At 32.7% G+C, this 16,623-nt stretch overlaps 1 protein-coding gene across 6 annotated transcripts in view; it reads right to left on the bottom strand.

Annotated features, from left to right (window-relative positions):
• The window catches only part of TCF12 (transcription factor 12), a 381,460-nt gene that overhangs the window by 47,529 nt on the left and 317,308 nt on the right, over positions 1-16,623 (bottom strand). For 4 of the 6 annotated variants that reach the window (XM_032864863.1, XM_032864864.1, XM_032864865.1 and 1 more), the window contains 2 exons: positions 1,189-1,294; positions 18-157 (listed from right to left, as the gene is read on the bottom strand). In XM_032864863.1, coding sequence (XP_032720754.1) covers positions 18-157; positions 1,189-1,294 — 246 coding nt within the window. Of the gene's footprint in view, positions 1-17; positions 158-1,188; positions 1,295-12,188; positions 12,363-16,623 lie in introns of those variants that run through there. The other 2 variants (XM_032864867.1, XM_032864868.1) reach the window with 2 other exon arrangements.

Below are 16,623 nucleotides of genomic sequence, written 5' to 3' on the forward strand. Positions count from 1 at the left end.
CATGTGTTATAGCCTACCAAGCGGTCATGTGAATGAAGGCTGCCGTAACTACTGGATTGAGACATGTGGGAAGTGGAGGTCCCCAGAATTCCACCAAAACCAGGCTGGCTCATCCCATTTGATGAACTCCAAAGGTCAGAAGAATTGTGGGTCCCATCTAAGATGAAAAGAGAAATAAAAAATTTTCCTTAGCTAAAATTTATTTTGATGATGCTGTAAGACCTCAAAAGGATATCCTCCAGATACCTTTCCCCTCCCCTTTCCAACCCAGTCTTCCATCTAGTTTTCTTCCCTCAATTACTATTTAAAAAAGAGGGAACAAAGCTTTATAGTTAGAGGGGGAAAAAACTAATCTAAACTGTAGTAAGCATGTTGTTATAAAAATCCTTGGAAGATTTAAATTCGTATCAAAGAAGATAATAAAAATCTCAAATTTGAGGATGGGTTGGATTTAATTTTGGTTAAATGGTATAATCATAAATATACAAAAAATTCTTTGTAACAAGCAATGTACATTGTATCAAACATTCTGAAACTATGGAATAAAGAAGTTTCTCTAAGAGTAAACATAAGTAATTGATAATGACTATATTATAGACAGCCTTCAAATGAAATGTGTTAGCAATGACTTCACTCACCAGTGTAAAGACAAGGAAGCGTTTATGTAGTGATTTACTGCTCCCATAGTATATGCTTCCCATAGTCCAAAACCGCAAGAGACCAAATAAAAATGATTTGCTAGAATGAATTAAAGGAAATGCAATACTTTTTTCTCTTAACAAGTCTTATTCTGTTCTTTGATATTCACTCTTTATATTGATCATTGTAGGGGTGATAAGAGTCTGTAATTTAAATAAGAAACTAGAATCGTTAATATCTTTCATTCGTTTAAATTCTAAAATTAGAAAGAGCAGCTCTACTTATTTTTCTAAACTGAAGTCCTTTATAAGTTTGACCAATACTAGATGGGACACTCCAATGGTTTGCTGGATAGTCCAACTACAGTGCTATCAGCAAAAACATCTTTAGAAATTTTAAACCTAAATTTTAATTTACTTAAGCCAAAAATACCTAGATAAGTAACAACTGAACTCCTATGTAGGTATTCCCTTTCCTCACAATCTTAAATATTAGTTAATACACAACAGATAACTGCTGTAGTATTGACAACTATTTGGCAGTACTTACCTTGCATAAAGAAAGTGCTAGCAAACATACTGGTTGGTGGCTTGGGAGATGGATAACTAGGAGATTCACGGTTGAAATCATCTGAATTTGGGGATGGTGCATATACCTTAAACAGGAAATTTAATTAAAATGTAAATGACAATCATATTTATCACTTATGAAAAATGAGTGTTATATTTCATAAAGTTTCATAAAGGACCTAAAAAGACCTAACTAATATCTATAAAGGGCTGCCACAAATCCAAAGAAACTAAATCCATTATATATAATAACCTAACTTGGTTACAATCTACATATTTGTTTTTAGCTGATTACTAGAGAAAAATACTACTCCAAATATCTCCATAATGCATTTTTGTGTGCTAATTACACCAAGTGGTTGAATAAAGTCATAAAGGTTGACTTTGCTTACAAAACAAAAATCTATATAGGCTCATGATTCAAAATGTGGTGGTGGAAACAGGTGTCTTTTGAATACAGGATGAAATAAATTTTGGGTTCATAAAATTCATTCTTTTCACTGTTTCAAGTTTTATCAAAATCAAAATGAGTTAGATTAAAGGTTACTATACTTTGTTATTATTAAAGAATAAGCACAAAAGGCACACAGCAAGTTTTCAGAAACTTGCTTAACTTAGTAGGATTAGCAAAATTAAAACAAAATTCTGCTGAGGGATTTTAATTTCAAGTAAACTTTTAAGTCTGGCATAGCTTTAAGAAAAATCTTATTTAGGGGTGCCTGGGTGGCTCAGTCAGTTGAAGGTCTGACTCCCGGTTTCACTCAGGTCATGATCTCAGGATCATGGGACTGAGCCCAGCACCAGTTCTGCACTCAGTGCAAAGTTTGCTTGAGATTCTCTCTCTCCTTGCTCTCTCCCTATCCCTACTCATGTGAATGCGAGCTCTATCTCTCTCTCTAAAATAAATAAAATCTTAAAAAAAAAAAAAAGAAAACTCAATTTGTCAGAGGAGTATTAATTTCCTTTGGTAACCCTTGCTTCAGATAAGCAAACTATGAACATTTTGAATTGGCAAATGGCCATCATTGCCACTTCCCTACAAAACTAAATGGGCATCTAAATAACCTTAATAATCAAAGCATGATAAGTCCATTCTCATGATGATTACTAAAATCAAGAAGGAAAACAAATAAAAAACAATTAAGGTAATGCACACTCTCTAAAAGCAAAAGTAAAGCAAGAGCCAGAAGAATGGAGAGGTATCCTATTGTGAACAGTGTAGGAAACCTGTTTCTTTTGTTTAGTTAGATAAGGGTACATCTATTAAATGTCACTCTAAAATACATACCCTAAGTATTCACTTAAGTGGAAGAAAGTAGCTACCTTGTTAAAATTATGGGAGCATGTGTAAAAAATCATAAGCACAGGAAATTTCTGGAATTATACATAGAAACTTAGTGCACAGTTGCACCTCTGGACTTTGAATTGGGAAGGAAGACATTTACTTTATGTCCTTTCACATAGTCTGGTATTTTTCTCCTAAGCATGTCTATGCACTAATAAAAAAGTTGAGGAAGCGTACACTGAGATTAAAATGTGAGCCAAAATTTTATTTTACATAAACTATTTTTTATATTCATTTATTCTTCCTCTGAGGCATTAACTAACTATGGAGACTCTTGACAAATTACCCAAGCCTCCAAGACTCAATTTCCTCATTGGAAAGATGGTGCTAACAGTACTTGCATCAGGGGGTTGATGGGAAAATCGGATCAGATAACACATATACCATGCTCAGCACAGTAAGCACCAAGTATTAGCAAACAGTATCTTGATCATTTCTGTTTTTCTTGCAGGAGCTGTTATTCTACAAAATATTGCCCTTGTTCAGTTCTTGAATGGTGTTTCTTACAGTTTTTTGTCCGCATAATCCTACTTATAAATACAACTTGTGCTAAATAAAAGATTAAAAAGTCTATTTTTACGCTTCTTACTAGTGAGCTTCATACTAGCACAGGTGTTTCTTTTCAGTGGACCGGCATTTAGGTTAGTTTCCTCTAACATCCCACACACCTGTGGTACCTGAGAAGTTTGAGACATGATGGATTCCCAAGAACTACCCAGAAAGACCCCAGATAAAGGAATATGGCAGATAAAATATGTTTTCTTCCCCATTACACATATTAAATGTATTTTTCTAGTTTAGCGCTATTACATAAGATAATGTCAGAACGAAATAAATGGGTATATACAAATGTGTTTGGAATGTATTATATAGACTGATGGGCAGGAAAAGTTTTCAGGAAAGAATTTTGCACTTTTTTTCTTTTAATCAAGTTTCAGTATCTAAACTTAGCCACAGCCAGATGTCCTTTGTCTCCTTTATACAAAGATTTTTCCAAACTAGGCTGAAACTACAATGAAGAATAGTAAGTAGAAAGTAAATCCAAGAAAGAAGAAAGTAAATCCAAAGACCCAGTAAGAAAATACATATGAGATAAAATTTAGAAGAGAACATTAGAACATATGCTTTTTGTCACAAATGCTTCTTTACTGAATACACCATCACTGATCTCAAAGTATGAAATACAAAATTCTCTAATCCTATCTAGGTTATAGACTGAAACAATATGTAAGCCTCCAAACTTATGGAAAAAAAATCTCCAGTTGAGATTGTCATCTCATTGTCATCTCCAGTTGAGATGTGAGTTGTGTCATCTCACATACAAAAAAAAAATCTACATAATTTGTCAATTTACATGCATAATTTGTCAGTTTATATTTACTTATCCTTATTCTCATTCAATTCACTGTATTCCACATGATATACTTACACTTTAGAAAATTCGAAATGTTTGCAATTATAAAAGCAAATAAAGGATAAACCTGACTGTACTGATTTACAAATCAGAGTTAAATAAAGGAGAATATGCTGATCAGATAATGGTTAATGATTGCTGTCATGGAAAACAAGGAAACCAAGATAAACCACCAAAGCAGAAGAGTCTGGCCTATTCCTAGGTAAAAATTTTAAGCTGTATGGGAAAAAACAGGGTTCATTTTAGAGGTAAAGTTTTTTAATGTTAGTCTTTATAAACAGACTCTGAAAAAGAATAAACAGACTCTTAAAAGATAGACCTTATAAATGGAAATGGTGAAAACTCTCAGCTATTAAGTTTATCATTTATTTACTAACATACGTTCAAAGTTTTTAATCATAATAAAAATGTTTTGAAAAACGTTATTCTCAAAGAGGCCCACCTAATAGCATTTCTAACACCGTCCAAATAAGTTTACTTTTGGTATCTTAACCACAGCTTGCAAAAACATAGATGCAATGTTATGAAGCAGCAGTTGTGCCAGTCTCAATTTTTCAGATCAAAGAGTTCTTGCGGCAAAGCGCAACTGATGTGGTCTCAAAGACTTTATTAACTCCAGATGTAGGGAAATAGTCAGCCAATTCCACAAAAAGAGCAAGTCTCTTTTAGTTATAATCAGTACTGGCCACAAATTAAAACCAGACTGCTTATGTCATCTGATCACCTGCACATAGATGCCAGTTTTTTTCCTAGTTAATGATCTAATCATACGTTTACATCTTAAGTATGATTTTGTATCACAACAAACAATCTTAAAATTAAGAGAAAGGAATATATATGCTTTAAGATGATTAAAATCTACCAGGAATCAAACTATTTAAAAGAGAAATAGAGGGGCATCTTGCAGCTGGTACAGTGTGTGACTCTTGGTCTTGGGGTTGTGAGTTTGAGCCCCACCTTGGGTCTAGAGAGTAACTTAAAAAAATAAAATCTTAGAAAAAGGTACAATTAAGTAATTTAAGATATTCCAATAGAATGTGGTTGATATTTAGAAATTTTCTTTAGAATTCTAATTTCCATTTCAGAATGTCAGGCTCACAACTGTTACCATGGGACTGTCTGTCTTCTTTCCCAAGCACTTACACTTTATCCTCTAGGAATTGTGAGGAGAGAAATTCTGAGTTTCTGGTGAACAGAACTATACCATTTATTCCAACTTGAGTGAATATAAGTGAAAATCTAAGACACCTCCCTGTTAAGTCTAGCTGAACAGAAACAAATCCACATCAGTATCTTTAATGTCCTCATCTCATCCTACCCAAACTTACTTTTAAAGAGTGACAGAGCATTTTCAGGGATGAATATTTATAATCACTCTTTACAGGGGTTACATAATTATCCTTGGGATGTTTTAGCTCATTCAACTAACTGGGAGTCAAGTTAATAAAAACATGCCTTTTTACTTGCTTGGATGATTCAGTTTAGTCATATGGATAACTCCAAATTCAAGGCAGATCATTCTCCGTTTAGCTCGAAGGCTGGAACTGTGCACTGTGTTCTTGATTTTAGTGCATCCTTCCTGTGATTAATACTGGAAACATCCCTGTCAGGCAGGGAGCCATAACGATTTTCTGACAGTTTTTGAGAAAAGATGCAAAGAAGTAGTAGCTTTTGCTAAAAAGACAGGTTTTCCTTTTCATTTTGTTTGTTTTTTTAAATTTTGTCACATCCAGTGATGGGTTAAAAGACGATGTCACTCCCCATGCCTTTAAAAATAGATCCATAGCTTGTGTGGTGGCTGATATTTTTAAATGTCCCAAATGATGAGGAGATGAGTTGGGAATTTTCCTTAGTATGTGAGAATAGCTATAAATCTTAATTAAGATACCCTTCCACAGAAAATGAGAGGAATGCTTTAGATGAACACTATCCAATAGAGGTTTCTGTGCTGATGAATACGTTCCACATCTGTTCTATACAACAGAGTGGCCACTGGTTACATGTGACTACTGAACACTTGAAATATGAATAGCACAGCTGAGGAACTGAATTTTTAATTTTACTTTAATAAAATAGTCATATGTGACTAGTGGTTACTATATTGAACAACATAGGTTTAGATCATCTTTCCTTACTCGGTTTAGAATCACATAAATTATTTTTAAAGAAATATTCTCGGACTCTCATAAGCTCCAAAGCCTATGAAAACCAAAATCAGCCTAAACTGTCAAACAATTTAGGAACATCGTCAACTGATTTGGAAAAAAGGAAGATGGAGGAGCTTATCCATTTTTCTGAACATGCTCTAACACAGTAATCTCTATCAAAATTTCATTATGTTTAGGCTTCTATTAGCTCTACTGTCAAGATGATTTGAATAGCAGTTTTCTTTAAATTCCAGTAAGTATCATTAAACACTTTAATACATGCTAACATGGACATCCAATATGTGAAAAGTCTAAAATAAAAAGACAAATCACCTTCAGTACAGTCTTTATCAACTTACCAAAATAACAGGACAAAACATTTGGCTAATTTACCCTACCATCACAATTTCAAAATAAACGTATAATATAATATATAGGAACATCCACTTAATTTACCTTATTTTTATATAACTATATTTTGTATTAACAATATGAATTTTACAAGACATACCTGAGTATCTAAAAACCTGGAAAAAAAAGTCTAGATCACTGGGAAAAAAGAAAACCACAACCTAAGTCAAAGCCCATCTTTTTAAAAACTATTAAACCTCTGGGCCAATAATGTTAAGATATGCATGTTTAAAGAGCAACACTTAAAAATTAAGAAAAACTAGGTAATTACTATAAGAATTTATTTTTTAGTTACCGCTGATTAACCTATTCAAGTTCCTCACACAATAATACAAACAACAGTTTCTATTTCTGAATTTTTAAAAGAATAAATAAAAATTTGGCTTTAAGAATTATATTGATTCAGGCAGGGTGCTAGGTAGGTGTTAGAAGAAATTCAAGAAATTTCCTAAAAACAATTCCCTATTGATTTTTCTGATCATTTTGGGTCCATTATTCTACTAATTTATTATCATTATACTACTAATTTATTCTACTATTTTTTCTACTAATTTACATATAAATAATGATCCAACGTATAAATTCAAATACAAAGCATCTTTAACCTAAATGGAAAAATTTTGAAGTTTCTGAAATTTAGGTCTTCCCAATTTCCTTCTTTCTTCTCTAATCAAAATTAAAAGAAATAGAACCCCAAAGGAAGACATTAACATTTTTAAACAAATCTATGAAACAGTCTAATTTAAGAATTTTCCAATATCTAAGAATATTTAGATAACATTTAATATTTCAATGTTTTTAGTATTTTATTATTACATAAAAATAGAACTTTTGCCACTTTGCCAGAAAGTCCAATCTACTACTGGAGTTTTTATGGTAATTCCAAGCCTAAGAGGGAAAATGTTTAGACAGTTTCAGTAAGAATCAAAACCAAAGGCATCATGACACAGAATGTCTGAAGTACAAGGACTAACTCAAGGACGTACAAGCCATCTCTGTCAAGGATTCGTTTTACCTAAGTAGCCTGCTAAAAACACAACTGGAATTTTAAAAAAAGGGATAAAAAAATGCATGTTTTTATTTTCAAGTTTCCTAAATAAAAGTATCAATGTCTTTTCCCAAGAATTTTCAGAGACATATTTAGGGATGAAATGAAGTAAAATTTCCTAACAATAAGAAAACAAAATTCTAGTTTTTAGTACAAAGCAGCTTAAAATAAATTACTAGTTCTGCTGTCTAACAAACATAGTTGGATATTACCGGTTTTCAATTGTGAGAAAAATGTCTTAGGAGGTCAAGCACATTTGTATTAATCTTAACATCACTGGGCATTTTTCACCTGCTCCTTTTATAATTGCTATCATTGTCATAATGACCACAGTTTTTCCCGAGAGATAAACTATGGAATTTTTAAGGGACTGGTTTTGAAACTTGTATTCTAGGATAATATAGTAAACAAACCAATGAATGTCACTCCTTAGCTGCCTACATTTTAAAAAAATTTAGATCCAACAATAGAGAATGTTGATCTCTTTCTTCAACACATTCATGAACATTCATGAAAGGGATATAAGTTTCTTTCTAAAATATTAATAAAGCTGACCAATGATGAGATACTCTGCTGGCAACAGCTATAGTTTTAAACTCATTGGTATTTGTGTCCACAAATTAAAGGGGAAAATATCCTTGGACTTATGTCTAGAATACAATATTAGGCAGTTTGATAAAGGGGAGAAAAACCAAAGTAGGTTTAAGTTAAAGTCCTTGTCATTCTATGTCGTTAGCATTGTATCTTTATAGAATTCTTAAATTAATTCTTGTTTTACTCATCATACAAATGTTAGGTTTAACTCTACTGGGCCTACAGACAAGCTGGAAACTTGAATTAATTCACTTGTACTTTCCTCTCTCATGTTAATTAGCAATAAATCCCCAATGGAACGGAAATGTAGCTCTATATACTTTCATGCTGGTTTCTGTGCTTTTATTAAGTGAGAATGTTTATTTGCAACACAAGGCTTAGATGTATTTACAACAAAATTTTAGCTGCTTCCTATTCTTAATTCTTATGAAAATACAAACTACATGGGCAGACAGGTGCCAAAACCATGGTTAAACCAATTTTCAGTACTATGAGTTCTATTAGAAGAGGAGACCACCGCTAGTCTGATTTCCTGAGTTTTTAAACAAACCTAGTTTAAAGCTCTTCATCTTAAACAGAAAGTAATAAATATCTGTTTGACTGACCACATCAATTTGCATTCATAAAACTATTAGTCTTATTACAGGTGCAAAATACATTAAGTATTTATAAGAATGGCCTTGTGTTTTCCTGTTACATTTTCTTTCCAGTGTAGTATATTTTGATACAAATTATAGTAAGGATAAATGAAGTCTGGCCCTTTGCTATGAAGGCTAGTTAACTTCTCCTTAGGAAAACCTGTTCTTGGGAGACAGATCTAGGTTCAATTCTGACCTCAGCACTTACTAACTGGCTGGGGCTTGAGCAAATCACTTAACTTCCCTGAACCTCATTTTCTTTATTTATAATAGAATGACAGTAACAACTAAATGACAGAGTGGTTGTGAGTTAAATGAGGTCAACATAAAGCCCTCAGTGTAGCTCCTGACACAGAGTAGCCCTTATAATCATGTTAGTTCCTGTCTCTTCTTTCCCAGATTCCATCCAAAGAAGCTCAATATTAAAAATGTATTTCTAAGCTTGAGTTTCAAAACTTGGATTTCTGTGTTGTCTCTGATAAGATTAAAATAATCCCCTCATACAATTAAAAGAGCATCATGTCTGTACTTGCTACAATTTTTATACCTGGAACAGTCTGTAGGATCTTCATTTCAAGGCCTAGAAAATGGAGGCTGATCAGATCAAAGGAAGGCCGAAACTCCAGAATCCTCAAGGTGAAGAAAATAGGAATCCTCTCCTCCCAAAACTTTACTTCCTTTACCTCTAAGACTTTCTACCTTTCTGCATAAAGGACACAATTTAGTCATATCAATGAGAAAACTGAATGCAGGCCAAGTTCTTTATACATAAGGAGCTCAGAAACTCATTTTTCCTTGCTATTTTTTAAATCTCAAAAAATTGATATTCCAAATGGTTTTTAGTTTCCTGTTTATGATAAACACATATTAATATTTTATAGTATATTATAGAATACAAGTACACAAAGGCTACATATGATACAGATCATTAACCCCTTCTCGTTATGAATAGTGGGAAAAATAGGGTTAAAATCTTGGCTTTTCTGCATATAGATGCTCAAGCCTTTATATCTCAAACAATATACTGCTATCAGAAAATCTTAAATAATAAAATATGGAAAGCCTATTCTCTCATTAATCTTTTTTTTTTTTTGCTAGAGACTCTTCAGTCTTATTGTTAAAGTACCTCAACCACCCTTAAATGCATGAAACCAACTTGAAAATTTAAAAATAAAAACCGGAAAAAAAGAGAAAGTACTTTAAGACCAGTACCACTTAGGATTTCTTGCTCCCTAATACCCACAATGGGATCTTAAAAATGAAATCAATGGGAACTTGTTAGTATTTCAAACTATTAATCTGCCCTATCATCTAAAATAAAATGTAAGATAGGATTAAAGAGTGAGCTTAAATTTAACTTGTTCCCTATGAAGATTATATAAATATTCCATAACTGAAGTAAGGAAGTATATTTCACTTAGAGACTGGAAATTCTAAAAGTGTCAGTTTTTACCATGATATGTAGACATTCCCCAATATATATAGGAAAATGAGGCATTCACATAGTTTTTGGATAATGTAATTATATACTACATCATTTTCTTCCTGAAGAGTTAGAATAAAAGAAACTAGAGGTGGTAAAAGTAAAATATATATAAGAAAATACATTAAGACTAGGGCCTTATGATACAGAGGACTAAGCAATATATCAGCTCTTTGTGCATTTTTCAAGAACATAAAAGTCACCTTTGACCTATATCAGGCACAGGCTATCAATTTTCAGGCTACACTTCTCTATCATACTAGCTATGTCATCTACCGTAAGTCTGGAAATACTTAATACAATCAAAGCTGTCCCCTGCCCCCAACCCAATGTAGAACAAAGAGAAATGTTGTAATAGAGTGTTCTGTGCTCTTGAAAGAATAAAATCTAAACTCAATTTGAGTTACAGGCTCTCTGCTTCAGAGGTCCTGTATAATTAATTTTACTGAACTCACAGACACATACACACACAATCTTCAAAATGACTATTTTACTCAGAATTGGACATAAAAGAATTTTCACACTTTAAAGACAGTTAGCAAGGAAGCTATACAGAGATCAAGTAATTTCACTTACATTCTAGAGCTACCGCTCACATTTTCCAAAGCTCTGCTTATATGCGTAGTGTGAACATATAGTTTTTAATGGGTTTCCAATATTTTGATTTGATAATCATCTATTAGAAAAGCTTACCCTAAAGTTAACAACCAATTGCTAACAGAGTCCAAAGAGGCCTTCCCAAAGCAGTCAGAGAATGAAAAAGTGCTTTCATTAGTTCTCATGTACCCTGGTTAGAACCACATGCTACTGGGAAAGATTTAACTGGTGAAAAGGGAAGGAACAAATATATCTGATTTTACACCTATTTTAGGAAAATGTGATTGTATTTTCTTTGTAACTTCAAACATTAACATTAAAAATGCCTTTACTCCCAAACAACAACAACAAAAATCACCAAAGTCATATATATATTTAATAAGACACCTGAGGGAAAAATTTTTTTTATAAGGACTGAGGAGGAAAACTGAATTTCTGACATAAACCCAAGATTGTAATTCACTAGGACATTTTTACTATGTTGATCAATGATCTTATAAAAGTAACTGCTAATCTTCCAGTTAAGTTACTTTTAGAATATACAAAATCCTCTGACTTAAAGATTCTTTTGCAGAAACATTCTGAATAATACGAAGTGATTGAAGAATAGAAAAGTCATGCTTAGCAACACAGAAAGGTATTATTTTTAAAACATCTAACCATGTGCTATAAATTGACCAGAAATACATTCTTTGGAAAATGTTTAAATGCATTCTTTGAAAAACAGTGATTTATTTTATGAATCTGTACAGGGTCAAAATTCTGCTTTGATTGGAAACAGATGGTATCCCAGTAAAGTCAGGCTCTGGACCTGAAACTCCAAACAGGAAATACGGCCCTCACTAGCTGACTGCTTCTCTAATCATTCCCAGAGCTTCATACTTGTTATTTTTATGAATATCCAAGATGACTTTCATCTTTCCCTTCTATCTACAAAGCATCAAGCAATCCTCTCTCTCTGTGAGTGTATGTGTTTTATATATAGATTATATGTTTACAGTATTAAAAAAAATTGAAAAATAAGTACTTTCAAGCTCATTGCTAGTAAAGACATCAGGCATTAAAAATAGTAACTCACAAATTCAGGTTTATTTTCTATCCTATTTTAAAAATAAAAGCCAACAACTATTTAGTAACAGTGTCAGAGGCAACTTCACTGACACTACTTACAAAGAAATACACAATGCAAATGTATTGCAGAAAATGATAAAACCTCACAGGTTTTAGTAAAAAGCAATTAATCTACGCTGTTTTCCATTAAACAAGCCAGTTTGAAGCTATATGAACAAAGAAAAAGACTTACCGTTTTCCCATTGTAGTAATACATCAAAGAATTGCTGCCCATTCCAGGGACAGGATAAGCACAATACATGTTGATTTTGAAAAGGTTAGTTTGCAGCTAACGCACACAGCTTCTCTCCAAGACATACATCCACACAGCCAAACAGAGTTAAGTCTTCAGCACTATGCATCCACACATGGATCTACTCAAAAGGAACTTATGCAAAATAGGACTGAACCAACTCACAGAGCAGAGAGGGAGGGTTTATGCTGTAAGTAACCTCTTTCAATTTCAATCAAGTCCTTGCATTCGTGGAGGATACCAGTAAGACAAAATTTGGGTATTTAAAAAAAATACCAGTCACTTAGGAATGCTAAATAATGAAGAAATATAGTGTCCTAGAAATAAATATCCCCCCAAATTGTTAATTTGGTCATATATATGATATATATATACCTCTCTCTCAAAGAAAGGCAAACTGACATCTCTTAATCTGTTTTTAGTTTTAATTAGAGTACAGGTGGCAGGAAAACCCAGCTTGCTACACCTCTAGCAACGTTACCATCTGGCCTGGTCTAAAGTTGCTTCCAACTTTGATAAACACATGATCAAGCTATCAGGAATTGGAAACACTGAATCATGTGTAACAAGAAGGATCTAGACAGTTAAGTCGTACAAAATCACTTCCGGGAGAAAGCGGACCAGTCACGTAAGTACCTCTTAACCAGCTAGAACAAATCATGATTTTTTTTTTAAGTTACAAATATCATATTGAAAAAAATGTTAAATGGAGCACATTTCAAGAAAAAGTTCATTATAAAAACAAAAAAATTATCTTGAAAATAAATGTTTTTAAAAACAAACCTATTAGTACAGATTTTCAGTTATAGATGTCCTTAAATTTTTCATTCACAACACCAATTTAAAGTTTATAATGGACTACAATCTTCTAGACCATTTAATATGTAAAAGCAATTCAGTAGTTAAATACAGTAGTTTTATTATCCCTTATAAATAGTAGTAGTTTTGTTTTCCCTTATATAAAAGTATGGAAGGCTGGTATGTATAACAGATAAGATGTGTACTACAGCCGATAAACTAAAAAAGGTTTCTTAGATGTCTTTCTTCCAAGTTTATTACTGCTCTTAAACAATATTTTTTATATTCATATTTTATGTTATTGCTCAGATTTCTCAAAAAGGAAAAATAAGATGTAGGAATAAATGTCTCATCGACTTAAACATTTTACTATTCTTATAAGTCAAAAGGTTTTAGGCACAATCTGCAAATACATATTTTTCCCACATATTACTTTGTTATTTAAAAATTTTTCAATTTGTCTTTGCATTTGTCTGGATTCTAACCCAGAGAAACAAAATAGAAACATTTCTCTCCTTTCCCCTCATCAAAACCTCTTTGTATTACTCTCTCTTCTCCCCGTGCCTTGTAGCTTCTAACAAAACTTTGCCAATCAGAGGAGAACTAACAAGCTGCAAAAAGGGGCACATCACCTTTTTTTAAGGTACCTTTCTGAAGCAGAGGTCTTCTAAAAAATATTCCAGAAACATTCAATAAGAGGGCAAAAAATAAAAAACTCAACTCATTCTTATGAAACATACTGATCAAATTATAGTAATAAAACCAAATCAGACAATGAGGCCAGCTAACTTCACAATGTTTAAAAGCTGATGGTATCGGAGTAACAATAAAACCTCCCCACATTCTCCAGATACAGAAAAGACTAAGCAGCAGCTGCAAAAGAACATCACTGTACAGCAGACTATTAAAATGCCAGTCTGCAGAGTGGTTTGTAACTTCCTCCCCTCCTGAGAGACCACAAAGACCCATTTCAATCCTTAGAGAACTGTGTAAAAAGCTTTGATTTACAATTAACAATGCCAAGCCTTAAAACCATTCAAGTAAATTTTACTCTTTCATAGATATAGTCGTTCTCTGACAGAACAGCTAGTCTTAAAAAAAAAAAAAAAAGGAAGGGAAATCAATCATCTAAAATAAAATTTCCTTTTTCTCTTAATAACAAAAAATTAAAAATTCACTTTTGAACAGAAATTGAGGAGGAATGGGGAAAAGAGGGAAGCCACAAGCACTGATAATACTTGAACATTTTCTTCCTCCAACTTGAGACAACTTTTATACATTGGTAACAACAACAAAATCCACTTATAATAAGGCTAATTTCTCTGGGGCTTGCCAGAAAAGAGTACTATTTTGTCTGATAAACAATATAATGTAAACCCAACTATACAATCTTTGCTATTAAAGCAGATGAAATTTTTAGTATTTCATCATCAGTTCTTTATTTTAGAGACAACTATATGGTACTCTGAAATGAATAAATAATATTCAGGCAAAAAAAAGTTCAGAGTAAAGTCAGACACTATAATCTTTTACTGTTCTAAAGTAATTTATTAAGCAACTGGAGAAGTTTGCTATTAAAGCTGAAACCTGAATGTGAAACATAATAGTTTCTAAACAGAGTTAATTAAAAGCTCTTGCTTCTCCTTTTCATTCCTACTTTCAAAAGCAGAGATACAAAATCCATACAGTTGTATTTAAGACACCTTCCTCTTCCCCAGTACACAACATATTCACTTGGTATACACTACTGCTGAAATTGAAGGTAGAAGCAGAAACTTAGATAGATCTACATATTTATGATATTAAACTAATTTTTCAAACACAGTAAATCATCAAGAAAACGGTGGTAATCTAAATAAAATGTTCCCAGAGTCTACTTGTGTGTTATGGCAAGGTCTTTTGTTATCCCCAAATATTTTTTTGAAGTTGGCCTTACCCTGAAAAAACAAGTGGCTGACATAGACTGTCATTTTCTTTATCACAATTACAAATGATCTTTCATGATGTCTTTTTTCTCTTCCTCAAAAATATTTTTTGAAAAAATTCTAATTTAATCTATGCAACAGCTGCAGCACAATTTTTCTTCTTAAGAAGAATCATATTACAGGGAAAAAAAGGCATATAGATGGATCAAGTGCTGCGCTAGTGAATGCAGTTGTTTAATCTTTGCCTTTTTTTTTTTTTTTTAAAGGAACATGTCAAGGGTTAATCCTGTGACTCAGTATGACAAAACGAGTCAGCTGGAGACAGGGCCACTTTTTAAACCTGATTTCAGACAGACGTGCAGTCTGCACAGGAGCTCCGAACTGTCCTGCACTTTTTATCCTGAATTGTTTCCACTAACAATTCTATGTAATCACTTATGTGTTATTCTAAGATGATGTGATCTGACTTAATATTCATGCTACTTCGTCTAACAATCTAAACTTATCACCAAATTTTATAATGAAATGGGCATTACTATACACATGAGGGATATGACTAATGAAAATATCACAAAACCCTGGAAAAACTGTGACTTGGACATACATCTTTTATTAACAAACTGATGATACTGGTTGAGGATTACTGCATTTCACCAATTTTCAAATACAGTTCCCCTTCCTTCAATTGGTTCAGGATGTGATGTTTACTGTCATTCCAGCAGCTGTCAAACACAGACCTAAACTAGATAAGACAAAGCTATAATGTACTTTGCCTAAGCAATTTTACTTCTTTACTTAAGATTTAGGAAACGATGTTTTCGAAAAGTCTATTAGGGACTTTCTGGCAGCTTCTGTTTAATTCCAAGCCTCCATGCAAAATTTCCTTCTTCCTTCTTATTTTCTGTTGGTTGGGAAACAGATATATCTTCCCTGGAGAACTATGCAAAATTTCATGGAATTACCAATGCAATATTTTATTTTAATCTATTTTCTTATCTCTTCTTTATCCCTATTTGAATCACTATTAACTCTCATACCTGTCTTATAAACTATTCTTAAGCAAGAATGTTTCAGAGTGACCTAAAATTCTAAAAAGTTTTCAAAAGAAAATTTTAACTGAATTATACATCTTGAATTAATTAGTTAATAAAAGCCAATTAATGGTTAATCTTATTGTACATTTTTCTAAAACAAGGAGGCAACATTCTGTTGTCCCAAGAGGCCAGAAGATCTGGCTAGAAAAGTGAATCTAAAACGCGTAAAGTTTCAACATCATTTCTAAGTGAATCAATTCCTGGAAAATACGACTTTCAGAGTGAAGAAGCCAAACAAAGTTCACATGTGAATAATTCTACAAATGAGCTCTGTGTTTTCTTAACCATGAAACTCAGTAAATAATGAATAAATTAATGGATGCAAGGGAGGTGGGGTGAGGATAGGTTTAAGAGGGATAATAAGTGATAGAATATATGAGTAGGCAGATTCAAAGCAAAAGACCCTTCCCCAATGCCTCCTCATCCTGATTTAGGTTATAGAGAAATGACCTGTGAATGAATGTCGTCTCCTAAATGTACAGTATTAGTTAGGCTGGCTAACAAAATCAGACACCACAATACCAGGCTTTATATGTTAACACTGTATTGTAGATTTTT

Source organism: Lontra canadensis, unplaced genomic scaffold (assembly GCF_010015895.1).
Source record: "Lontra canadensis isolate GAN:19392208 unplaced genomic scaffold, GSC_riverotter_1.0 scaffold28, whole genome shotgun sequence".
Taxonomy (NCBI): Eukaryota; Metazoa; Chordata; class Mammalia; order Carnivora; family Mustelidae; genus Lontra; species Lontra canadensis.